This window comes from Staurois parvus, unplaced genomic scaffold, assembly GCF_062004578.1.
Source record: "Staurois parvus isolate SC_StPar_1 unplaced genomic scaffold, SC_StPar_1.0 ptg000261l, whole genome shotgun sequence".
Taxonomy (NCBI): domain Eukaryota; kingdom Metazoa; phylum Chordata; class Amphibia; order Anura; family Ranidae; genus Staurois; species Staurois parvus.
The window spans coordinates 4,546,582-4,573,098 of NW_028318057.1; the positions used below are offsets into that span (position 1 = coordinate 4,546,582).

General features: G+C 42.9%; 1 protein-coding gene across 4 annotated transcripts in view; it reads left to right on the forward strand.

The window, feature by feature from the left end:
• The window catches only part of AMPD2 (adenosine monophosphate deaminase 2), a 154,829-nt gene that overhangs the window by 56,414 nt on the left and 71,898 nt on the right, over positions 1–26,517 (forward strand). For all 4 annotated transcript variants that reach the window (XM_089681190.1, XM_089681193.1, XM_089681192.1 and 1 more), the window contains 5 exons: positions 18,725–18,911; positions 19,080–19,221; positions 21,095–21,184; positions 25,803–25,932; positions 26,014–26,208. In XM_089681190.1, the coding sequence (XP_089537316.1) occupies positions 18,725–18,911; positions 19,080–19,221; positions 21,095–21,184; positions 25,803–25,932; positions 26,014–26,208 (744 nt within the window). The remainder of the gene's footprint in view (positions 1–18,724; positions 18,912–19,079; positions 19,222–21,094; positions 21,185–25,802; positions 25,933–26,013; positions 26,209–26,517) is intronic.

The following is a 26,517-nucleotide window of genomic DNA, read 5'->3' on the forward strand; positions in this document are numbered from 1 at the left end:
GCTTCTGAACTTGGTTGCTTTTCTGATAAGAAATCAGAAAACAAACAAATCATCCTCCAACAGGTTAATGTGGTGTATCTGAGTGGAAAGTAAATATTTTCATGCGCTCTGGAGATGGTGACTTAATAAATTTAGAGAAAACAAATATAATTCTTTAGGAAATTTCAGAGATCAGCCTTCCCCTTCCCTCAGGAGAGGCAGACAGCTTCACACACCAGACCTAGCCCACTACACTTAACCTCTTCACTCCTACACAGTTTCACACACCAGACCTAGCCCACTATACATAACCCCTTCACTGCTACACACCAAATCTAGCCCACTACTCTTTTTTTTTTTAATTCTTTATTTTGAAGAAATAGTATAATGACTTTTACAATAAGATGACATTTGAATGGAATGTAGATAAACTTGGCACAGCAATAGGTACACAGTTATGTCCAAACATACAACTTATAAAACTCTGAAGTATGCAATACAATTAGTACATGTGAAGCCAATTAATTTTAGCCACACCCACAGAAGATACAATTTCTTCTTTCGTTTTGCATATTTACCATTGAAAAAAGAAAACAACATTCAGCCTCAGTGGGAATATATAGAAGAGAGGGATGAATTACCAACACAAAGTTTAGAAAAAGGAGAGGCTTCATGCTCTGGTGATCCCATTAGCCTACTGGCCAGTGTGGTGAGTTGCACGCCTGCCCTATTTATCTTATGATTGGGAGGCCAGTACGGTTTGATCCTTGTAGAAAAAAATAAGGGGTTCAGATTTTCCAGTGTTTTTCTACTTGCTCCTTGAGCATCATAGTCATGGTTTCCATTTCTTGAATCTCATTGATTCTGGCAAGCCAATGTGCTTTGGTAGGGGGTAATGGATTTTTCCACAGTGCTGGGATGCAGGCTTTTGCCATATTGAGAAGATGTTTTAAGAGAGAGTTCTTGAAACGTTTGTTTGAAAGGGGTGTATCATGAAGGAGAAAAGCCGTGGGATTTCCTCCAAGGGATCTTCCCGTTAATGTTTGTACCGTCTGTTCCACCATGGTTCACAGCTTGGGACACTCCCAAAAAATGTGGAGTAGAGACCCCACAGAGTTCTTGCACCGCCAACATGAATTCAAGACCTGGGGGAACATGCGATGAAGTGTCTCTGGTATCCTGTACATATATTGAGAAGTTTGTATCTCCACTCCTGGTATCTGCTGGCCAGGGAACCTTATGAGCAAAGAGTAAGATTCTGTCATTCTGCTTTTGAGAAAAGTAATGTTTAGGTCCCTTTCCCATAGCTGTAAAAATGGGAGTTCAGGTGGAGCCTCAGAGGCTATCAATGAGGCATACAAACGAGAAAGCGAGTGTCGTAGTGGTTCACCGCCATACATATACACTCAAACGAGGACGGCTCCCGCAAATTGATAAACTCAGTGGGTAAAGAGTGTAAGAATGCCCCCAGCTATGCCCTCTGGAGGCATTGTGCATTGTGCGTAACACACTAGTCAACCACTCTTGCAAGACGTGCCACTTTGTGGTACTTCACGGGGTCTGGGAATCCAGCTCCTCCCCTGGCCTTGGGCAAGGAGAGGATATTCCTCCAAAGTCATATGAATTTCAGGAAAGTACAGCTCAACCCTGGCAAGAAACCGGATGGTAGTCTTACCGTGAGGACCAGAAGCAGATAGCTAAGCCTCGGCATGATATTCATCTTCAAGATATTGATAGGCTCGAATCAGGTGAAGACCTCTGTGTCCCAGCATAGCAGGTCCGGTTTGATTGTCCTAACAAGAGAGGCGAAGTTAAGTTCAAATGTCCATCGTAGATCCCCCGGAATATTCGTTCCTAGATATCTAACGTGAGAAGCAGTCTACTTAAAATGGAACTGGGATGCGATTTGTTGCTGAAGGGAATGGTCTATTGCAATACCCAGGGCTTCTGATTTGGAATAGTTTATCTTAAAGTTTGAGAGAGATTCATAGAGTCGAAGTTCTTGCATCAAGGACAGCAGAGAGATGACTGGTACCATCACAAAGAAGATTAAGTCGTCCGCATAGGCAGCCAGTTTGTGTTCCATGCTCTTTGCCATGATGCCCTTAATATCTGGATGAGCCCTGATGGTCCTCAAAAAGGGTTCCATTGTGAGTATGAAGATTAGGGGTGATAAAAGGCATCCCTGCTGGTTCCCATTGCTGATAGGGAACACATCAGAAAGCACCTCATTGACCCTGACCTGTGCTGATGGGGTGGAATAGAGTGCGGAAATCTACTACAGCATTCCCTCCCCCATTTTGATATGTTCCATAGTTGCCCCCAGAAACGACCATGAGACCCAGCCCACTACTCTTAACCCCTTCACTGCTACACATCTTCGCACACCAGACCTAGTCCTCTACTCTTAACACCTTCACTGATACACAGCATGCACATCTTCACATACCGTGAAGATTTGCGCCTGATTTGTTTCTGTCGCCTGAATCAGGAAATACAAGCCGAGCTGTCACTCAACTCCTTAGATGTCAGACTACAACACAGGCACTTTAGCTGTTGGCATTCAGAAGCTCGGGTACCATTACAGCCGAGCAGGGTCACAGGTACAGGTCATCATTATTATCAGTGCCGATCTCCAGGAATACACGAGGGGGGTTCAGGATTTCACAGCAGTACTAGCACCCCATGCTTGTGCTGTAGTCTGGCATGTAAGGAGTTAAGAGACTTCAGATACCTCTATGGCTTTAGCTAGGTGCTTGGCTTGTTTTCCCTGATTCCAGCACATGTACAGTTGGGTACAGATCCTCATGCTACACTGGAGCTTGAACTGAGCACCCAACTGTTTCCCTGTGCAAAGGTAACCTGAAGGAAAAAAGTTTTTTTTTCTCATTGAGGTCGACGCCTCATTTACCTGCTCAGCACATGCGCTTCTGCTGAGCATTAGGATACCTTGACACTCCCCTTTCCTGATGAGTACCCAATTGGTGCTTGTCACAATGAAATGTCTTTCCCCTCCCTGCTAGTCCCCAGGTGCTGTGATGGAGACAGGCAGGGAAGTGTATAAAATTCTTTTTTTTTTTTATCAAGACAATTGTCATGAGGGACAAGTAGACTGGGACCCTGATTTAGTCCCCGGACAAGTAGTTTTTAAAATAAATTCTACACCCCTGCATAGCAGTATAGAATCCTATTGATTAGAACTAGGGGGAAGTCAGGGTTTCTGATTACCAGGGTTAGAAGAGATATTGGTGGATTCGAAAGTTTTCTTAGCCATCTGAGTGGTACTGCCTACTGTTGGGTAGGTAAGGACTTCAGAGGGCAGAGATGAGGACAGCCATGGTAATCCTAGGACTGGGATGGGGGAGTCTTCCTCAACCTTTCTGTTATGTTTCTCTGTTTGCCACATGGAGCATGGAGGAGAGAAAGAGCAGCAAAAATGGATCAAAGAGCAGCAAAAATTATTATTATACAGTATTTATAAAGTGCCAATGGTTCGCTCAGCGCTGTACATTACAATGGGAGACAATAAATGAGACAGTACAATAACAATACAATGTGATACACGAGGGGTTCGAGGGCCCTGCTCCTTGGAGCTTACAATCTAGGAGGGGGGGGGGGGGATAGTGGTACAGGAGGAAAAGCTGTGGGGGATGGAGTGATAGGAAGAGTGGAGGAGATCGGCAATTAGCAGGGGGCGGGGTAGGCTTCCCTATAGAGGTGGATTTTCAGGGTGCGCCTAAAGGAGAGGAGAGTAGGTGATAGTCTGATGGATTGGGGTAGGGAGTTCCAGAGTATGGGTGATGCCCTGGAGAAGTCCTGGAGGTGGGCACGGGAGGAAGAGACCAGGGAACTAGAGAGAAGGAGGTCTTGTGAGGAGCGGAGAGTGCGTTTTGGGTGGTATTTGGATATTAGGTCGGTGATGTAGTTTGGGGCAGTATTATGGACAGCTTTGTACATCAGTGTAAGCATTTTGAATTTGATCCATTGGGCAATCGGAAGCCAGTGGAGGGATTGGCAGAGGGGGGTGGCGGAAATGGAGCGGTTGGTAAGGTGGATGAGTCTGGCTTGGTGCTGTATTCAGGATCGACTGAAGCGGGGATAGTCTGTGGTGAGGGAGGCCAGTGAGGAGGGAGTTGCAGTAATCAAGTCGTGATATGATGAGGGAGTGGATGAGTTGTTTAGTGGTTTCTGGGGTTAGGAATGGGCGTATTTTGGCGATGTTGCGGAGGTGGAGTCTGCATGAGTTTGTTAGCGTATGGACTTGGGGCAGGAAGGATAGATTGGAGTCAAGAGTGACACCAAGTACTCTGGCTTATGGGGTGGGCCTGATGGTGGCATTGTTGGACGTGATGGAGAAGTCAGTGGGGTGGTGTGCGCGGGCTGGGGGGAAAACTAGGAGCTCGGTTTGGAGAGGTTCAGTTTAAGGAAGTGGAGCGACATCCAATCTGATATGTCGTTCAGCAGGCTAGTGATTCGGGCAGAGACCGAAGGGATGAGGCGAGGGGTCGAGAGATAGATTTGCATGTCTTCGGCATAGAGGTGGTAGTTGAAGCCGTGAGAGTGTATCAGTTGGCCAAGGGAGGAGGTGTAGATGGAGAAGAGAAGGGGCCCGAGGACAGAACCTTGAGGGACCCCGTCAGAGAGGGGGAGTGAGGGGGAGGTGGCAGTGTTATAGGTAACGCTGAAGGAGCATTGTGACAGGTAGGACGAGAGCCAGGAGAGAGCAGAGTCTCTGAGGCCGAGGGAGAGTAGTTTGTTGAGGAAGGGGGGGTGGTCGACTGTGTCGAAAGCCGCGGAGAGGTCGAGGAGGAGGAGCACTAAATAGTGGCCATTAGCTTTGGTGGTTAGCAGGTCATTGGTGAGTTTAAGTAAGGCAGTTTCGGTGGAGTGTAGGGGACGGAAGCCGGACTGTAGGGGGTCGAGGAGGTTGTTGTCGTTGAGGTGGGAGCTTAGGCGGTTGTAGACTAAGCGCTCAAGGAGTTTGGATGTAAATGGCAGCAGGGAGAAGGGCCTAAGGTTGTTTGGGTCAGTGGGGTCCAGAGAGGGCTTTTTGAGTATGGGAGTGATGTGCGCGTGCTTCAGAGGGGAGGGGAATGTGCCAGAAGCGAGGGAGAGATTAAAAATGTGGGTGAGGGAGCAAAGGATGGAGGAGGAGGAAGGTCGTAGGAGTTGTAAGGGGACAGGGTCGAGGGGGCGGGCTTCAGAGAAGACCTTAGTGACCACCTCGGTGGTAGTAAGGTCGAAGGAGTGGAGTGTTGAGGGGGCTTCAGTGTGAGGGATGTTAGGTGGGGTGGAGGTCTGAACAGTGGTGATGCCAAGGGAGAGGGGTGTTGAAGGAGTTGCTGTGTGAGAGGAGATGGGTGGGGAGGAGGTCTGGGCAGCGGCGATGTCCCTGCGAATTGTGTCAATCTTGTTTTTGAAGTGATTGGCAATCTCGAGGGCGGTGAGTGAGGTGCTGGGTAGAGGTGGGGGCGGAGAGAGTAGCAAATTGAAGGTAGAGAAGGGCCGGCGAGGATTGGAGGAGACGGTATTGATAAGGGTCAGAAAATAAGCATGTTTGGCAGCGTGGAGGGAGGAGGTGTAGGTGTGGAAGGCGGATTTACAGCGGGTGAAGGCTAGTTGGGACCTGGTTTTGCGCCATAGTCGCTCCAGCGCACGACTGCGTCATTTGAGAGTTTTGGTGTGATCAGTCTGCCATGGCTGGAGTGGTCGGGGTCTGATGCTTCGTGTGGTTAAAGCCGCTAGCGAGTCAAGAGCGGTTGACAGCGAATTGTTATAGGCAGTCGTGGCCAGGTCGGGGCAGGACAGGGGAAGGATGCTGTCATAAAGTTGATCAGCTGCAGAGTGGAGGGAGGCAGGGTTCAGGTTGCGGAGGTTTGCTGGTAGTAGTTTGGCATTTTGAGGGTTAGGCATTTGAGGATGAGGAGACAGAGAAGGTAATTAGGTTGTGGTCAGAGAGAGGGAAGGGGGTGTTTGTGAGGTTGTGGGGAGCGCAGAGATGGGAGAAGACAAGGACCAGGATGTTCCCGTCGGAATGGGTGGTGGATTGTATGCACTGCATGAGTGCAAAAGAGGAGATTAAAAGGAGGAGTTGGGATGTGGTTGGGTTGTTGATGTTGACAGGGATGTTGAAGTCTCCAAGGATGATGGTGGGTAGCTCGGAAGAGAGGAAGAAGGGTAGCCAGGCGGAAAAGTCATAGAGGAAGCAAGATACGGGTCTAGGAGGCCTGTAGATTACAGCAATCCTCAGGGGGGTTGGAGAGAATAGTCGGATGCAGTGGGTCTCGAAGGAGGAGAAGGTTAGAGAGGGGGGTGTGGGAGGACTCGGAAGGTGCTTAGTGGTGACAGGAGCAGACCAACCCCACCACCTTTTCGACCGTTGGGTCTGGGTGAGTGGGTCCAGATGAGACCTCCATAGGAGAGTGCTGCAGGGGAGGTAGAGTCAGTGGCTTGGATCCAGGTTTCTGTGATCGCTAGGAGGTTGAGGGAGCGGGAAACAAAGAGGTTGTGGATGGCGGTGAGCTTGTTGCACACCGATCGGGCATTCAGGAGTGCACACGAAAACAGGGGGGTGGTTTTGGGGAGCAGAGGGCCAGGTAATAGGTTGAGGGGGTTGTGGCAGGATGTGGAAGTGGGAGGGTGCCTTGTTGGTGAGCGAGATGGTGGAGGGTTCGGGGAGATGTCCCCCGCTGTTAGGAGGAGAAGAAGGGTGAGAAAGGTGGCATGGGAGCGGGATGTGCAGGAGCGTGTAAGTCTACCAGGGGAGGTGTTTGGGTCAGTGGGAGGGTGGAATATTAGGAGGAGGTGGTGGGTGCCATAGAGAGGAAGGAAGCAGTGAGGGCACAATGTACAGTTTGGGAGGAGCAGAGGGGTATAGAGAAGAGATTTTGGGAACGGAGGAGAGGAATATGAGGAGGAGGAATGGAGGAGGCATTTTAGGGAGGTACACGGAGTGGTGGACAGGCGTGGTGGGAGGTGATAGTCTAGCGTGCAGTGGCGTATCTCGTTGCTGTGTCTTCCGGTAGCTAGAGTTCTTGTGCCTAGGAACAGGATGGGTAGAGTTCAGGTCGATAGGTTGTAGCCAGGGGTGATCAGGCTGCGAGTATCAGTTTGTGAAAGTCTCGGTTTGAGGGGTGAGGTTAGGTTAGCAGAGATGAAGGGTGGTAATCAGTAGCGGAGGTGTTTTCCAGGTGGTGGAGATGGGGTGCAGAGAGGGTTGTGAGAGGTGGGTGATCAGATGTGGGTGATGGGCGTGGTAGGGCTGGGGGATCGCCCTATTCAATTTCAAATTCAAGCTGACCTCCAGGCACAGGGTACAACTGTGTCAGCTCGCACTATATAGGCCGCCATCTGAATGAAAAGGGATGCTATGGTAGGAGACCCAGGAGGACCCCACTGCTGACACAGAAACATAAAAAAGCCAGATTGGAGTTTGCCAAAACTTACCTGAGGAAGCCAAAATTATTTTGGGAGACTGTGCTGTGGACAGATGAAACAAAATTACAGCTTTTTGGTAAAGCCCATCATTCTACTGTTTTCAGAAAAAGCAATGAGGCCTTTAAAGAAAAGATTATAGTCCCTATAGTCAAACATGGTGGAGGTTCACTAATGTTTTGGGGCTGCTGTAATGCTTCAGGCACTGGATGTTTTGACCATGTGCATGGCATTATGAAATCTGAAGACTATCAAGAATTTTGGGGTGCAACATAGGGCCCAGTGTCAGAAAGTTGGGTCTCCATCAGAGGTCATGGGTCTTACAGCAGGACAATGAACCAAAGCACACATCAAAAAGCACCCAGAAATGGTTTAAGCTGAAGTCCTGGAGAGTTTTGAACTGGCCAGCAATGAGTCCAGATCTCAATCCCATAGAACACCTGTGGAGAGATCTCAGAACAGCAGTTAGGAAAAGGAACCTTTTTAGCCTGAGAGACCTGGAGCAGTTGACGAAAGAAGAGTGATCCAAAATTCAAGTACAGAGGTGTAAGAAACTCATTGATGGTTACAGGATTTCAGTTATTTTTCCAAGGGGTGTGATACCAAATATTAAATTGAGATGTAAATGAATACAGTAGTAATTCCAGTTGTAGTATACCTCTATTATTTCCTTGTATTTGCCCTCCATTGATATTCTTAGTTTCTGGCCCGGTTGCTTCAGACTATGAGGGGTACCAGATTAAGATTTGGCTGATTGCAAGGGATGAAACTGAGAGGCCCAGAAATCTGAAACAGACAAGGGATGGTAGTAAAATATTATTATAGGTTAAAGACAATTCTTTAAAAATGTATACAAAATAAAACAAATGTTCTTCAAATTAAAATGACATTCAAAATGCTTTGTGGATGCATTTCTAAAATATCAAAAAGCAAAGTTTTCAAATGAATGGTCAAAGAAATAAACTTCAGCTTAAAGTAATACTAAAGGTTCAGATAAAAAAAAATAACAAATACTTCATACTTACCTGCTCTGTGCAATGATTTTGAACAGAGCAGCCCAGATTCTCATCTTCTCGGGCCCCCCGCCAGAGATTCTGGCCCCCTCCCCCCTGCTGAGTGCCCCCAGAGCAACTGCATGCTTTCTCCCGAGGCACCTCTGTGTGCCTATAAGACACACAGAGCGCGGCTCGGTTCTGCCCCCAGCTCCCTCCTCACTGACTGTGATTGACAGCAGCGGGAGCCAATGGCTAAAGCTTTGACAAAAGACCTGGAAGCTGATCGGTTTCTAAGCAGAACTGCACCAGATTTTGCACTCTCCAGTTTTAGTAAATCAACCCCATTAACTCAGTTACAATGTGTATATTACTTACAAGATGTTTAACATTTTACTTCCAGGTTGGGGACTCTTTGTTTTAAACTCCTTTGTTTTTAATTCCACTTAATCCAATCCAATTAGTTCACAATCCCACTATGAACAAGCATTACTTTTAAAAGATTCTGTATTTTACAAGATTTCTTTCATAAAATTCTGTATAGCTTACAATACAACATTAAAGTATCAGAAAGTCACTTTTATTTAGTAGTTTGACTGGCACTAGTTATGTCAGTTTGTTGCAGATTTGTGATTGCTTACTGTTTAGAATAGAGTCTCTGAGTCTCAGAAGTGAGGCTGGGTTAAGCTCCTGAGATTTTGAGATCCTTAGCAGAAAGATCAGACCACATGTTGTACAGCAATTTAAAAGCTTAGTTCTTTCCAGCTCCCTATTCAAACATAATATATATTTATGTCTTTCTCACTGTTTTACATTACTGAAGAGTGTTTATTTACTATTCAATAGCTACTGTTGGAAATATACTTGTTTCCGCAGAAATGGGCACCTGTTTCCATTATTACAGTTCGACTGCAGGCACTTGATTTAGTCATCTAGTCCATCTCTGTTCCCATGCGGAGCCCCCTTGGAGCCTAGGCTATACATGGGGTTTATATCATGAAAAGAGAAAAAAGCCATCCAAATTGATACAAAAACCATATCTCAATAATATCTCCGACTCACTTATATAAGTGTGGATTATAAACCTAGTAATACTAGAAGACAAAAATTGGCAGTTGACTAGTGCAGAGCCGCCTGGAAAGTGGTTAATTAAATCCTACGTGGAGTAATATCACTACAAAGGTGAATGTGATTGTGTATTTATTTGATCACTTAGATCATGAAAAAGGTTGACATTGATAGGGTGAACATATTGTAATCATGTTAAAATTAAAGAGTTAAAATAAAAAAACGTTCGGCGTCTTCAAAAATGGCTGTATAGGCAGAAATGATCAGTATGAGGCAGTAAGGTTTTCCTTCTGTATTCATCTGTTGAGAAGTTCCATATTGTATAGCCTCATAAATTCTTTTCTCCTTTGGCTGTCCCCTTATGGATATCACAGTGAAAATGGATGAAATCCTAGGAATTAGATAATGGATTATGATGAATACACAGGAAACATAGGCTAATCATCTGGACATAGACCTAGCAGGGTGCACGTTTCATATTAACTAGGTAGTAATTATACCTCTCTTTACCTTAACAATAAATGTGCCATCATATAAAAATGGTGGATATGTGTCTTCCTGGATAACCTACATAGATGGGAATGCATCCACAATAAGAAGTGACCAGTGATACTAAAGTGTCATACAAACATTGAATGTGAATTACCCTGTGGAAGACCAGAAAAAATTCTCACTGTTGATATGAAAAACGTTTTTTATTTTAACTCTTTGATTTTAACATGATTGCAATATGTTCACCCTGTCAATGTCAACTTTTTTCATGATCTAAGTGATCAAATAAATACACAATCGCATTCACCTCTGTAGTGATATATTACTCCGCGTAGGATTTACTTAACCACTTTTCAGACGGCTCTGCACTAGTCAACTGCCAATTTTTGTCTTCTATACTTGGGGTTTCCATTTCTAGCCAAGTCAAGATTAAATTGGAACTGTACTTACCTCCACTTCATTGAAGCGGTGTTCACAAGAACCCTTGCCAGCCGCTGTCATCTTCCACCGGTCTTCTTCTTGGTTCTGATCTTTGGCCTTTTTGATTGGCCAGCCAGCATGTGCAGTTCATGCATTCATTTTGGCAGATGCTGAAATTGTGCACTGAGCATGTACCTGTACTTTGCTAACAAGCAAGTAAGAATACTTTAAGAAGGGGCAAAGTACATATATCTCTTTTGCATTAAAATCCTGTTTGTTCAAAAATGCCTTTAATGCCCAAAGGGTGGTGCAGCTTCTCTATCAGGTGACCACTATGATTGGCTCTCACAATGGCTCATAAGCGGGAGCCCATCCTACTGGCTGTCAGTGAGCACTGGCTGGGAGCACACACTGAGCGCGCTATCCACACACAACTTCAGGACGTTGAGGATGTTTATATGTGGCAGATGGGCATTAAAACCCACGTTTCTTTCTACCCCATATATGTGTTATACGTTGGCAAGAGGTTAACCACTTGCCCTCCTGAGGATATACCCCCCCTTCCTGACCAGGCCATTTTTTTGCTATAATGAAATTAAATTTACGTTCTTTTTTTCCCTACAAATAGAGCTTTCTTTCGGTGGTATTTGATCTCCTCTGCGGTTTGAATTGTTTGTGCTATAAACAAAAAAAGACCGCCAATTTAAAAAAAAAAACAATATTTTTGACTTTTTTGCTTTTAAACATGTCCAGTAAAAAATTTTAAAAATCACATTTCGTCACATTTAGATTGTAAGCTCCAAGGAGCAGGGCCCTCCTATCCCTCTTGTATTGAACTGTATTGTTGCTGTATTGTCTCCCGTTATATTGTAAAGCGCTGAGCAAACTGTTGGCGCTATATAAATCCTGTATAATAATAATTTAGGCCAAAGTGTATTCTGCTACATGTCTTTGCTAAAAATAATCCCAATACGTGTAAATTAATTGGTTTACGTGTTATAGCGTTTACAAATTGTGGTATATATCATGGAATTTTTTGGGGTTATTTTTTACTAGTAATGGTGGTGATCAGCGACTTATAGCAGGACTGCGGCGGACATTCTGACACGGAGGGGGGGGGTGGGCTAACTGTCACTGACATCCCCAGTGACACCAATACAGTGATCAGTGCTAATAAAAAGCACAGACACTGTACTAATGACACTGGGCAGGAAAGGGATTAACATCTGGGGCGAAAAAAGGGTTAACTGTGTGCTGTTTTACTATGTGGGCTGTGTGTGCTTTTGCGCAGCCATGCCGCCCTGTAGCAGTATTTCTGCGGTTAAAGTGGTTGTAAAGGCTGAAGGTTTTTTACCTTTGTGCATTCTATGTTAAAAACCTTTTGTGTGCAGCAACGCCCCCAGCCCCCTCAATACTTACCTGAGCCTCATCGTGATCCAGCGATGTGAATGATAACCTGGGCTGTCCTGGGTCCCTGCATCCTCATTGGTTGAGACAGCAAGCAGGAGCCATTGGCTCAGCTGTTGTCAATCACAGCCAGTCAGCCAATGAGGAAAGAGAGGGGGTGGGGCCAAGCCATGGCTTCGTGTGTGTGAATTGACACACAGAGCATCAGGTGCCCCCATAGTAAGCTGCTCGCTATGGGGACACCTGACAGACAGGAGAAGCCAGGAGAGCCTACGGGGGACCCGAGAAAAGGAGGACCTGGGCTGCCCTGTGCAAAACCACTGCACACAGTAGGTAAATATAGACATGTTTGTTATTTTACAAAAAAAAATTAACCTTTAGAATCACTTTAAAGCTAAAGGTGGCGTTTATGTCTCCTCCTACAGGTGTAGAAGACCCTGGTCATTTGACATATGTCAAAGGCATGTGACTGACTAGCCTCCTCCAATCACAGAGTTCTTTCTGCAGCCTTATGCAAACTCTGTGCAGGCTTTACTTATAGAAGGGGCAGTTATTTTAATGTACCTGTGATTATAGATTTTATTATGTTAATTACTAGGGAAATCACAGTTTCTCTCTAGGTCCTTTCATATCCTATAACTAAAAAAAGATCAGTGGAGACTGGAGAGATTTTTTATACTAATGGATACACAGTTTTCACATTACTGTATACCACTAAGCACAAGAGAAGTGTTCTGTTTTTTTTCACAAACGCAGTATTTTAGAACAGGATTTTTGTAAACAGGCAGAAGCCAAAGTTATCTGTGATTTCCATAATTCTTCCTAGAATTAGTATGGCAGATTATAGGTGATGAAGTTCCATCTGCTTCTCTGCTCCAGCCTGGCAGTTGACTGCTTTCTTGTACAGATAAAAGAGTCAAAGGTCAGTAAAGTAAGCTGTTTACCTGCTATTGCTGTTAACCCTTTACACTTTGTGCACTCCAGATATGTTAATAAATCATCTGCTATACTTTTTCTTTAGCTTTAAAGCAGCTGAACTACCTAAAAATACAGAAAACAGAAACATATTTTAGCCATGCTACAGAAGTGGTGGTTGGGTCTTAAAGTGAAATACACAAATATGTGCAATTGAAAACAAATGATGAAAAAATAAATAATCATAGCTGATCTGCACTGAACCATTTCTCAGACAAATCACAAATTGGGACAAATCCCAAAATTAAGGATGCAGTCAGACTGTGTACAGTAATGAATATATACAGCGGGTAAAATAAGTATTGAACGCGTCATCATTTTTGTAGGTGCTATTGACATAAAATTTTTACCATGTCAGTAACAACCTATGCAATTCATACATACAAAGAAACCAAAACAAATAAGTTCAGAAATTAACCACTTGCCCTCTAGAGGATTTACCTCCCTTATTAACCAGGCCTCTGCTACTCGGCGCTGCACTAATTCAACTGATAATTGCTCGGTCATGCACTGCTGCACCCAAACTAAATTTACGTCCTTTTTTTCCACACAAACAGAGCCTTCTTTTGGTGGTATTTGATCACCTGTGCGCTTTTTATTTTTTGTGCTATAAACAAAAAAAGACCGAAAATTTTAAAGAAAAACTATATTTTTTACTTTTGGCTATAAAAAATATATAGTAAACTCAAAGTTAGTTATAAATTTAGGCCAAAATGTATTCTGCTACATGTTTTTGGTAAAAAAAAATCCCAATAAGTGTATATTGATTGCTTTGTGTGACAGTTATAGCGTCTACAAACTATGGTATAGATACTGCAATTTACACCATATTATTTGCTATACAGCGCTGCGCTAGTTTAACTGACAATTGCGCGGTCATGCAGTACGGTACATAAATTAAATTTATGTCCTTTTTTCACACAATTAGAGCTTTCTTTTGGTGGTATTTGATCACCTGTGCGTTTTTTATTTTTGGCCCTATAAACAAAAATTTTTGAGAAATTGTTTTTTAAAAAAAGATATATAAAAATGTATTCTGCTTCATGTTTTTGGTTAAAAAAATCCCAATAAGTGTATATTTATTGCTTTGTGTGAAAGTTATAGCATCTAGAAACTATGGTATAGATCAGGGGTGGGCAACTGTGGCTCTCCAGCTGTCCCATCATGCCGCTGCCTTTGGGAGTCATGCTTGTAACTGTCAGTTTTGCAATGTTTCATGGGACTTGTAGTTCTACAACAGCTGGAGGGCCACAGTTTCCCACCCCTGGTATAGATAATGGAATTTACACAACTTTTACTTTCTGACTGCCATTCACATTTCTTGAGGTGCTAAAATACCAGGATAGTACAAACACCCTCAAATTACCCTTTTGGAAAGTAGACACCCTAAGCTATCTGCTGAGAGGCATATTGCGTCCATGGAAGAATTATTTTTTTTCCACACGTTTCTGGAAAATGACAAAAACTTTTTTTTTTTACATAAAGTTGTCATTTAAATTATATTTTTCTCGCACAAGCCATGGGTATATGTGGAATTACACCCCAACATACATTCTTTTACTTCTACTGAGTATGGAGGTACCGCATGTGTGAGACTTTTTCGGAGCCTAGCCACATACAGGAGCCTGAAATCCAATGACCACTTTGAAAGCCTGAAGGTGCGTAGCTTCCCCATTTCACTTCCTCACTGAGAAACGTTTTGGCAGTCTAGCCAAGTACAGGACCGCAAAATCCAATAAGCACCTTCAGGCTTTTAAAGGGCTTTATTTCCTCATTACACTTCCTCACTACCTATCACAGTTTCAGAGGCCCTGAAATGCCAGGGTAGCACCAAACCCCCCAAATGACCCCTTTTTGGAAAGTAGACACCCCAAGGAATTTAAAAAGAGGCATGGTGAGTATTTTGCAGATCTCATTTGTTCTCACAAGGTTTTGAAATATAAAAAAAAAAAGAAAAAATGTTTTTGTTTTTTTTTTCTTCAATTTTCAAAAACGTGTGCCAACAAACAAGATCTGCAAAATACTCACCATGCTTCTTATCAAATTCCTTGGGGTGTCTACTTTCCAAAAAGTGGTCATTTGGGGGGTTGGTGCTATCCTGGCATTTCAAGGCCTCCGAAACTGTGATAGGTAGTCAGGAAGTGTAATGAGGAAATAAAGCCCTTTAAAAGCCTGAAGGTGCTTATTGGATTTTGGGGTCCTGTACTTGGCTAGACTGCCAAAACGTCTCTCACATGTGGTACCCCCATACTCGAGAGAAGTAGGAGAATGTATTTTGGGGAGTAATTCCACATATACCCATAGCATGTGTGAGCAATAAATCATCTAAATTACAATTTTGTGTAAATAAAAAAAACATTTTTTTGTCATTTTCCAAAAAAATTAATTCTTCTATTGATTCAATATGCCTCTCAGCAAATAGTTTGGGGTGTCTAATTTCCAAAAAGGGGTTGTTTTGGGGCGTGGGGCATTTTATACCCAGCATTAGAAGTTTATGCCACACATCACTCACTCTGCTAACCACCTAAAGACCAAGCCTTTTCTGACACTGTTTGTTCACATGAAAAAAATCTGTATTTTTTGCTAGGAAATTAATTTAAACCCCAAACATTATATATTTTTTTTAAAGCAAACACCCTAGTGAATAAAATGGTGGATGCTGCAATTTTTTATGTCACATAGTACTCGCGCAGCAATTTTTCAAACGCAGTTTTTTAAAAAAAAAACACTTTTTTTACTTTTAATGCACAAAAACACAAAATATTGGCCAATTATTTGGTAAACTATAATAGATGATGGTATGCTGAGTAAATAGATACCAAACATGACATGCTTTTTAAACTGCACATGCCCCGTGCAATGGCAACAAACTGCATATGTTTTTAGTATCCATAAGCAACGTTTTAAAAGCCTTTACAAGCTATCATTTTAGATTTACAGAGGAGGTCTAGTGTTAGAATTACTGTCCTTGATCTGACGTTCCTGGAGATATCTCACATGCATGGTGCTACCGCTGTTTCCATACTGGCACAGGGTCAACGCTCACGAAAGCAGATGCTTGCGTCCGCGGGGAGGACGAGGGTACTTTTTTTTTTTTTTAGTTATTTTGATTTTTTAAATTATTTTTACACTGTCTCCTTCATTTTTCTTTTTTGATCACTTTTAATCCTATAACAGGGAATGCAAATATCCCCTATAACTTCAATGGGCATTGTCATTTATTCTTTTTTGAGAAATCTGAGTTTCGCAATACGAAACGTGCCGGAGAAGCATTAAATTCATAAACCGAGGTACCAATATATTGTGATACTGTTTATCTTTGCATTGAAACCCTTGGCCCTGCAGATCAGAAAACATTCTGACGTTAACGGTTTCGTATGTAGGGGTCAAAAGCACAAACATGCCTTATTTGTGGATGATATCCTCATTATGTTGTCCTGTCAATAATCTCCATCCCCAATTTATTTGATGTATTGAAATAATTATCTCACATGTCGGGCTTTAAAGTGAATCATTCATCCAATCGATCACCCTCTGAAACATTGAGAGGAATTTTCTATTTACCTGGAAATCTTATGCCCCTTCATACTTAAGCATACACTTGGCTTCCTCTTTACAGACCTCAGAAAAACTACCTACCTCTTTATAAAAAACTGGCAAAGGACTTGGTCAGATGGCCAAACCCCCCATCTTGGTTAGGTAAAATATGTTCAGTGAAAATGAATATCCTCCTGAGAACCCTATATTAATTTAGAACATTCCTATTGCCATTTCTCCTGCTGATCTCAAAATGTACCAAAATCAATTGTTCAGATGGGTTGATAAAATACCAAGGGTAAATAAGGGAACCCTATGCATGCCAAATCAAGGGGGGACTGAGAGGGCCAAATTTGCTTAAATTACTTTAAAGGATTTTTTGAAAATAATAAACATGCTATACGTACCTGCTCCGTGCAATGGTTTTGCACAGGGCATTCGCTATTCTCCTTTTCTGGGATTCCCCTCCAGTGCTTCTGGCTCCTCCCCCTTGCCGACTGCCCCGATAACAAGTGGCTTGCTAGGGGGGCACTCATGCAGGCTTGATCCCGAGCCTTGCTGTGTGTGTTCATTGACACCCAGAACGTGGCCTGACCCCGCTCCTCCATTCTTTCCCCTCTGGCTGTGATTGACAGCAGCAGGAGCCAATGGCTCCCACTGCTGCCATGATCTCCAATTATCAGAGAATGAGAGATGAGTGAGACACTGCTCTCAGGCACAGTGCTGGATCGAGATCAGTCTCAGGTAAGCATAGGGTGGGGGTTGGGGAGGGAGCTGCACATATAATGTTGTTTACCTTCATGCAGAGAATGCATTATATTAAAAAAACCTTCTGCCTTTAAAACCACTTTACATATTATCAATCTGCACAATTGTTGCAGTTCATATTTCATTCCCAACACTCAAGTTCTGGAATAATTTTCTTGCACCCTCAGACTGGTCAGCCATCTTATTTGGATACCATCCAAAGACAGACCCCCATTCTTATTCCAGTCTCTATCTAACTCTCTGAGTTTATGGGACCGGCTGAATGTATCACATAAATTCAAATCATGGTTCATTAGCTCCTATTCTCCACAATTCAGCAATTACCCCATGTCTTACCACTATAGATTTTTTGTGGTGGACCAATTATGGTTTTTTGCATTCAGCAAATTTGTGTAACAAAAGGGGAATCTTGCTAAGTTCACTTTTGCAAGTGAAATTCCAACTACTTGCAAAAAAAATTACTGCTACTCTCAGTTATCACACTTTTTCTTACCTTGAGACGTCATTCAGATTTGATAACTATGTCAACCATGGAATATCTCTGCAAACAATTTCATAAGATGACTGACTATACTTCAGCAATACATGATTTACTGGACTTGACACCTCTCAAGTTGTCTTACATGGAAAAATGGCACTGCTTGAGGCTCGAGATCGAAGTTTATAAGCTCAGTGTTCAGTAGGGTGTGTTGGGCCACTGCTTGTGTGAGAGCAGTGGTCTTATGTTGCTATTTTTCTAATGTTGCTGAAGCACTTAGCTGATAAAATAAAAAATAAAAAAAAGCATATTTATTATTCTACATGCTATGTGGCTGACCTACAGTAATGAATTAAGAGGTTTCAACAGGGCTTTAATGTGGTAGGGCACACCACTGGCCAGTATAGAGACAAGAATGGTGGAAGGAGAGGTGTAAAGCTTCACTATTCCTATGTATTTTTTGTCATATGCTGAGTTTGAATTGTGTAGTTTTGAGACCAGTTTACATTAGATCACACTAAAGCTCTGAGGTTTTTGTCTGCACCACTGAATAATCCATGGTGTAATTTTGAGAATTCCATATGTCATATTGTTATGAAACAATTTTGAAGTTTGCCAGATTTAAGGGCCAGTTCACACTATAGAAACACAGTCCAGATGCGTTCCAGGTGCATTTCTGAATGCACGTTTTTGACGCATTCTGGTGTGTTTTTGATACGTTTTTGATGCGTTCCAGAGCATTTTTGGTGCATTCCAGTGCATTTTTGATGCGTTTTACCACGTTCCAGTACAGTTCTGTGCAGAAAAAAATGCAGCATGTTTTACTTTTTTTTCTGCAACCGGAACGCAATGGAAACTGCAAGCAATGATTTGAACTATGACATTGACAACCATATAACCTATTTTCTGTGCTTTTTGGATGCAGAAAAGAACCTACTGAAACAAATCTAGTGTGAACTGGCCCTTAAGCATGTATCATCTTGGGAAAAAATTATTTCTTTGCTAGAAGTGAGTACTTGATTTACATATAGCGGTGTTAGCCAGAACATTCTACAATCTAGTAGTAGAAAGTATGATGGAACTCATCACTTGTTTTAGGATCTATTATGTTCCATTCAGTTTTATTCTTGTTGTAAAGTGCGAGCTGCATCTCATTTGGGTCTTTTTTCTTTAGGTTCCATTTACAGATTTGTTGGATGCAGCTAAAAGTGTGGTGCGGGCTTTATTCATTCGACAGAAATACATGAATCTGTCCATGCAGAGTTTTTGCAGGACCACTTCTCAACACCTTAAGCAGCTCAGTGATGAGACTCTAGAGAGTCCACTCCATGAAGAAACAGCTGATACTCCTGTAGCTGAAGGTAATTAAGATGTCAGAATAATAATATAATGTGGTGAATAATATAGTTTATATAGCTTTCTGATGGTGATTTCCTTTGTTTACTTTTACATAACATGTTCATATACTATATTTATTTGGTTGTTAGCTATTTTAAGATATTGATACATGTACATTTTTCTTTAAACAGATGCCCCTGTTCATCCTCCCTTCTCTCACCAGCACCCATATGAAGTATGTGATCCAAGCACTATGCCTTCTGACTTGGATTTTGGACTGAAGATGGTCAATGGTGTGATTCATGTGTACACAAAGCGAGATATTACAGATGCGTAAGGATACTATTTTTCTAATTCAGCCCTTTGTATAGAGTAAATGAGATTTCAGTACATACCCCAACCTGTTTTTGTTCTTTAGTAAATATAGGTCATAACAGAATAGGTGTCTCATTAGGGAACTCTACTGTTCTTGTTAGAGAGGTAGCCAGGTGTAGTTTGATTCTATTCATACTGGAGAAAGCTGAAACAGAAGCCGACTTAAACTGTCTTGTTCTGGCTACAGCCAGTCTTCCATGATGGTATTGTATGTGCACCTACTTGAGCACTGTTAGTAAATAGAAAGTGCCTCCACATCAGGTCTGTTTTAAGTGTTAGAACCCCACAGGTGACTGAAAACCCCAGGCTATTGAAACCATCCAGTGATCAGGTATGTACATACTTCATGAACTGATGGGTCCTTGCTCCATACCATATTCTAAGCTGCAGTATTAGCTCATTGCCATGATGGACAGCCTCAGCAACCAACAGAGGCTTGGAGGATGGAAAAGGGCAAGATCAGGGTCCTGACTGTCAGCCCACTTCAGAACACCTTGGAATTCTGGTCATTAAGATAGTTTACATCAAAAACAGACCTGATTTGCAGACATTTGGAGGTTCCCAGTATAAGCTGACAAAGCTGGAATAGGCAGGTATATAGCACTTCTGAAATCCAAAAGCGAGCCTACTGGAGCAGTGATGCAAGTCATGGAGATTTCTTTTTAATGTAGAAGGCACAGATACTGTTCATTGGGAAAAACAGGTAATGCCTTGATGTGCTTTGTAGTAACATCTGCTTAATCATTAGTGCAAAATATGTCAAGGCATTAACTGCCATTTCCCCATGTATACTGTATGTGCTTTCTACAGTAATACTCTTGTGCATTGCAGCGCTGCTTTGATGGCCTCTTTCTTTTGGATTATTTCTGTCAGGCTAGACCAAGTTGAGACATGAGGGAGCGGCTGTGGGTGGTTGGAATCCTGGGTTCCGATTGCTTCATTTGTATATAACACTTCTAGTTAAAGAATATGTAAACCAAACATTTCATATTCCTGATATGTGCCTGCTGTACCATGTAATTGGATGAAAAAGTACCCTGTTCTCTTTGTATTGCTTTCCTTGAAATCCCTGGTGTTCCTGCAAATCCCTTTGCTTTCCTATTAAAAACTGACCACACTAAGCATGCAAGCACAGCATGGTCATTTCTCAAGTTGTGTTGGGAACTCTCCTCCAATGATCAGATTCTGCTGACACCCCTTCCCCCCCCTTGCACAGCCATTCACTGGGAAGATCAACGTGCTGCTGTTTCTCAACCTCCAGCTCTCTGTGCAGCTGAGAACAGAGATGTGATCACTTATAAAAAAGGGAAAAAAGGTATTTATTATGATTATTATTATACAGGATTTATATAGTGGCAACAGTTTATGCAGCGCTTTACAGTGTAAAGGGGGACAGTAAAATTATAATACAGTTTAATACAGAAGGAATAGGAGGGCCCTGCTCACAGAGCTTACAATCTAAAGGGAGGGGGAGGTGGTACAAAAGGTAATAGCTGTAGGGTGTGATCTGATGGAATGTTCTGTAATGTTTTTATATGTATATATACATGTTTTGCCTTTCATTTCTGTTTTAAACTGAATGGGTTATTTTACACGGTGCTGGTTTACATATTCTTTAATTTTATTAATGAAATGTGTTATCTCCCTTTTGATTACCAGGGATAAACTTTTAACTCATTTGTTTCATATTACCTATGCTGTTGTTATGGACACATACTGTATATCTTTTCCACTGTAATCGATATCTCCTGTGTACTTCCTTTTTACTCTATGCCAGTTCACTTTCCCAGTTATGAAATGTTTCCATCACATGGCACATTTTTCATTACAGGACAACTGAGCTTGACCTTCCATACCCAGATCTGCAGGAATTTGTAGCGGATATGAATGTCCTTATGGCTCTTATTATTAATGGCCCCATGTGAGTAAACTTGAATTGAGGAGGAAACACATGACTGCTGCATGTTAGATGGCATGAAATGCTGCTAGTATATACAGCTGGTAAATTACATTGTACTGCCAATTTCCTGTCTACTAGATGCTCAGGCAGAACTATGGTTTTCTTTTTTTACGTAAACACTAAAATTTGCAAGTTATATCTAGTGCATGTATACAAACGTATGTGTCTTGAGGCTTTTCCAGAAGGTCTCCCAGCTGCTGTGCTGACACAGTGCAGGACTTAGGGTTCTCTATGATCTCTTTGCTTCAGTCCCTGTGGTTGTGCAGCCCGGAGGTCATAGGCCTTGCATATCTCCTTCTTAGTATGTCATTATGCTCCTACATTGGTATAAGGGACAGAGGGTCACTGCAAAGAGCACTCTGACCCCTCCCAGGCTTGTGTTCTCACCAATCATTTAATAGGCAGCTGCATTTTTTAGAACAAATAACAAGTGAACGATCAGAGGAGAGAGGGAGGGTTAGGGAGGAATAGAAATGCTCTATTACACACATAATAAGGCCTAATTCACATGAGCGAACCGACCGGGTCCACCTGAAAAACAGACAGTCTGAAAAACAGACAATTGGACCACCAATTGTTCTCTATAGGCAGGCGGGTGTCATGTGTCTGTTTACACTTGCCTGCAATAAATCCGATCCGGTCCACCAAAATTAGACGGATATGGATCCGTTCACCATCCATTTAATGGATTGGATCAAATGACAGTCGGATATAAATGGACAGGCAGTTTGTTTACATCCAACCGCCCCATAGAGAACAGCGGGATCACTTCCCTCATATGATACCACTGCCCTCATCACCTCCCAAATGCAGAAGAAGAAATGAGGAAAGGTGGCATGTGGACAGTTTAAAATAAGGATAATATGGATAATACAAAAAATAACACAGATTATGCATACTTGCATTCATGATGTTTACATTAGAAGTATGCTCTTTTGATCATACTTCTCCTGTGGGTCACAGGAGTGCATTTAGTTCTGCACTCATGTGACCCAGATTCAGCCAACAGTGGGCTAAAGTCTGCTGACATCACAGAGCCAGTCCAGGCTCTGCAGGGATCCCGACAATAATGTCTGGATCTGTCCAGATGTCTAACTGGCAACTGGCTCAGCCTCAGCGAGTCTGAAGACTGAGTTGTCACGATCGCGGCGTCAGACCCCAGACCTTCTTACCAAACTCGTGACCGAAGGGCTAACCGATCTACAACCGTGATGTGATGTGCGTAACAATGCAACACCCAGCTGCACCCTGCACAACGATTTTCGAGCTAATGGACAACAGATCGATGTGCCGTCAGCCTGAGTGATTGTTACTGGGTCAGGTTAATTACGCAATTAACCCCTTCACACTGCCACTACCTCCTTTTTGTTCAGAGAAAGAGGAAACGCTCAATATCACTATAACACTATAATAAGTAAAATAATTGTCCGCATAACCCAGTCATTGACACAGGCTGGTTATACAGAGAGTTAAAACAAACAGTAGAGTCTATTTAAAGGCAGGGATTCGTAAATTGCAATTAAGGGCTGTAGAAACAGTTCAACACTTTCAGAAAGAGAGATTTATTACTAAAAGGGTCAAACAGGTGCAATAAAATATTTACAGAGAAGATGTACTAAGATATATATATATATATATACATAAAAAAACAGCACAGCACAGCAAAGAGATAACAGGGAGAAGTTAAAGGGTTAAGTTACTTGCCATTAAGCCTTGAATGGAAGCAGATCACGTTTCAGAGCGAAAGGTCTCCCCAGGTGGTAGATTGATGTTAAGAATGGGAGACGTCTTTAACTTACTTTCTTAGGCCTGATAGCCTGTTTTAAAGTGTCCCAGCAGAGGGGTGGTTCTGAGTAACTGACCAATACTCTGTTTAGAGAGGGATCGGCAGGCGGAACCCAAAATTGGAACCAACATCTTTCATAATTCATATTCTGGTCTATAACTTCCCAGCTGCACACGCGACAATTTACCCGCAGGTATATTATTATGCAGACAAGTCTGAGGTTTATCTAGATATGAATTATGAAATTATATGTTGCACGGTTCACGAGTTCTATGGTTCGGCTCCCCTGATGGTCCGAGATAATTCGAATGACCCATCAAACTGTTCGCCTGCTCCTAGCCAATCTGACGGGATGTCTGGTTTTTATGTCTCTCATATTCCAAGATATGAGACATAGTGGAAAAATGGAGTTTAACAGAGTTTATCTGATTCTGTCACCTCCACTGAGTTAGGCTCATCAGGTCAGCATTTCTTTCAACTTCTGGGAAGGCTCGTTATCTGTTTTACGAGGTGTGAAACTACACAGGCACGTTGGTCAGTGAGGCTCCAATTCTCTTGGGAACACTGGCCTTATCCTTGCCTAGGTGAGAAAGGCTACACTTTCGCAGACCTCTCGGCACCGAACTAGGGATGCCTTGCCTTGCCAGTGACCCATAAACAGGGCCAGATGTCTCCTCTCAGTAAGAGGGAGGGGTGGAAAGATGAGGGGAGAAAATGGAGATGCCTAACAAAATGGTTGAACCGCGTCCATCTCTGATGCGCACGTTTGCGACATTTTGGCTAAGATCAAGTGTAGTATCTGTTCTTATCAGTGTCCAGTGGGGGTGCTACCGACCATTCTAGTTTACGGGGATGGTTGTTGTACAGTACCCTCACTGGTATGATGGGGGTCCGGAAGGCTAGTACCGGAGGGACAGAAACCAGGGAGCGCCATGATTCGTTCTGGGGCCTTGGGAGTAATTCCTCTGGGGAGACCGGAAAGACCCAGTTCCTCCTGGTTTGAGCATGCTACCTTGGTCTGGCCTGGGGTCGGGGACGCAAAAAGTCCGCAAACTCAGTGCCCCCTGGGGAAGACGCTCTCAGGGGTGTCACTAGTAACACTTGGGTGTGGGACCCCACGGTGTGAAGATGACACATGGCCACTGTTTTTCACATCTTTTTGCACAGCGCCCTAAGGACCAGGTCTTTTGGCTAAGTCCAGGGCAATTTTTGCTACAGGCCTCAGGGCCTGGTCTGTGCACTATTAGGCACGGTACCACTTTTTTATTTTATTCTATTTATTTAAACCACTCCCACGTTTTGTCACTTTTTGCTTTCTTATGTGTGTGTTTTTCACGGATGGAGGGTGTGGGTCCTCGGGCCTTACCTGAAGTCTAGGGTGAGGATGTGTGGCCATACGGTTCCTTCCTCCCCTGATCCCTAGGGGGTTTTCTCTTCGGGAGAACCCCCTTGCCTAGTACTGGATGTCCGGCTTCGGCTGGGCATAAGGAACGGTGGTCCACCAGGCCTTTTGGCCAGGAGGACCAAATGGGAACCTTGTCCCTGTCAGGAGCTTCGTGCCCCGGGGGATCGGGTGAACGGTCCAACCCTTTCGGGGGTAGGACAAACACACCCCTAAGTGCACGTTTTTCGTGTGTGTGTTTCTGCACTTGCACTTTTTTGCGGACACTTACGGGTTTTTTCGTTATAGTTCCACGTTTGCGGACTTAAAAAAAAAAAAAAAATGAGTGTTCAGCAGTCTTTGTGCCGAGTAGAGCCAGCAGGTTACAGCTGCTGCATCTGATCAATGTTGTGGCCTTCTAGGTGTTGTTTGTTTTCTTTTCATTCCCACATGTCTCTTAAAGGCACCACGACTTTTGACACATAAAGTTGCATGACAAGTTGCAGCCCATTGTTTTCAATGACACCCGTTCAGATCAGGTCTGAAGGGGGCCTTATAGTTTCAGAGTGTTTTCGTTCTAAAATATTTGTACTTTATGTATATGCTTTCGCGCTCCACTTTAATAGTACCACATGAAGCCAGCAGATGGCACGCTTTAGGCAAGAGTGCTAGTTTTCTGAATGCTCAGATAACAGCTTCTGTACCTTTGATAACATCTGTGTGACTGTTCTAGCAGGATGATTTGACTGTACAGATTGCTAAAGAATCAGGGAGACACATGAACTGCTAACTCCTGGCACAGACAGGACCATACCAAGCACTTCCAACAGTAGGTTGCACTGGACTTTCTCATTTGAAAGACTAGCATGCTTTTCAAACTAAGGGCCCATTCACATGGGCGCTTATGTGCATCAGGGGATTATTCCCGCTGGGATCACAGGTGTATGTGAACAGTTGCAGCCGTGCAGCCTGTACAAAGCAATGATAGGTGGAGAGGTGCCATTGCTGTTCACATGTATCCACACAATCAGGGGGTAATTGCAGTTAGGGACAGCTGTTCAACCCTGGTGGCATCTGTCTGTATCCAGGGTGTCTCATCTGTCCCTAACACAGGAGACTGTTAGTCATGCAGATATATGGGAAGAGCAGTGGCTCCTCTGCCCATCATTACTTTTTACAGCAGATGTTCAAAAGCACCTGTGATCACAGCCACAAGAGTCTGACGATTCTTGCCTCTGAAATCTACTGTATGCACATAATCTCCCATGTGAAGGAGGTGTTAGTGTTGCTGATGTAACCTGTTTTAACCGTGTTTTGTAAAATAAAGTTTTTGTTTCAGTAAATAAATGTAAAATTCATTAAAAGCCATTATGTATTCTCATTAATATTTACCAAGCTTAAATTCCACATAGTAAGTCTTTCTGCTACCGTCGGCTGCAGTACCTGAGCTCCCGCTTCCAGATGCATGTTCTTCTCAATGAACTGAAAGAGCTAGCAGCTCAAAAGAAGGTCCCTCACAGAGATTTCTACAATATACGTAAGGTTCGTTCATTTTCCGTGTGTGCTTGTTGTCTGTTCACCTACAGTTTAATGTGATACTTATCTCAGGCTTCACTTTTAAAGGTGGACACTCATATACATGCAGCTTCCTGTATGAACCAGAAGCATCTTCTACGGTTTATTAAACGGGCTATGAAAAAGAACAATGAAGAAATTGTGTTTGAAGAAGGTGGAAAAGAGCAGACACTGCACCAAGTCTTCCAGAATATGAACCTAAAAGCATATGACCTGAGTGTAGACACGTTGGATGTGCATGCGGTGAGTTGAATGCATGGGGATAATAGCTCTAAATACCTTATATTACAGTTAGAAAAAGAACACAGCTTCCTTTAACCCTTATTCACACTGAGATGATTTCTGATGCATTCAAGAACACATTGAATAACATGACTAGTGAAATAACATGAGTTTCTATGGAGGCCGTTCACATATATGCAGTGTTATTCAGATGCAATTTGAAAAAGGGTCCTGTATGAATTTTTTTGCAGTGTGGTGCGATTTGTAGCTACATAGGATTGAATGGAAATTGCTTATCTGTCCAAAGATAACATGGTTCCAGTACAATTT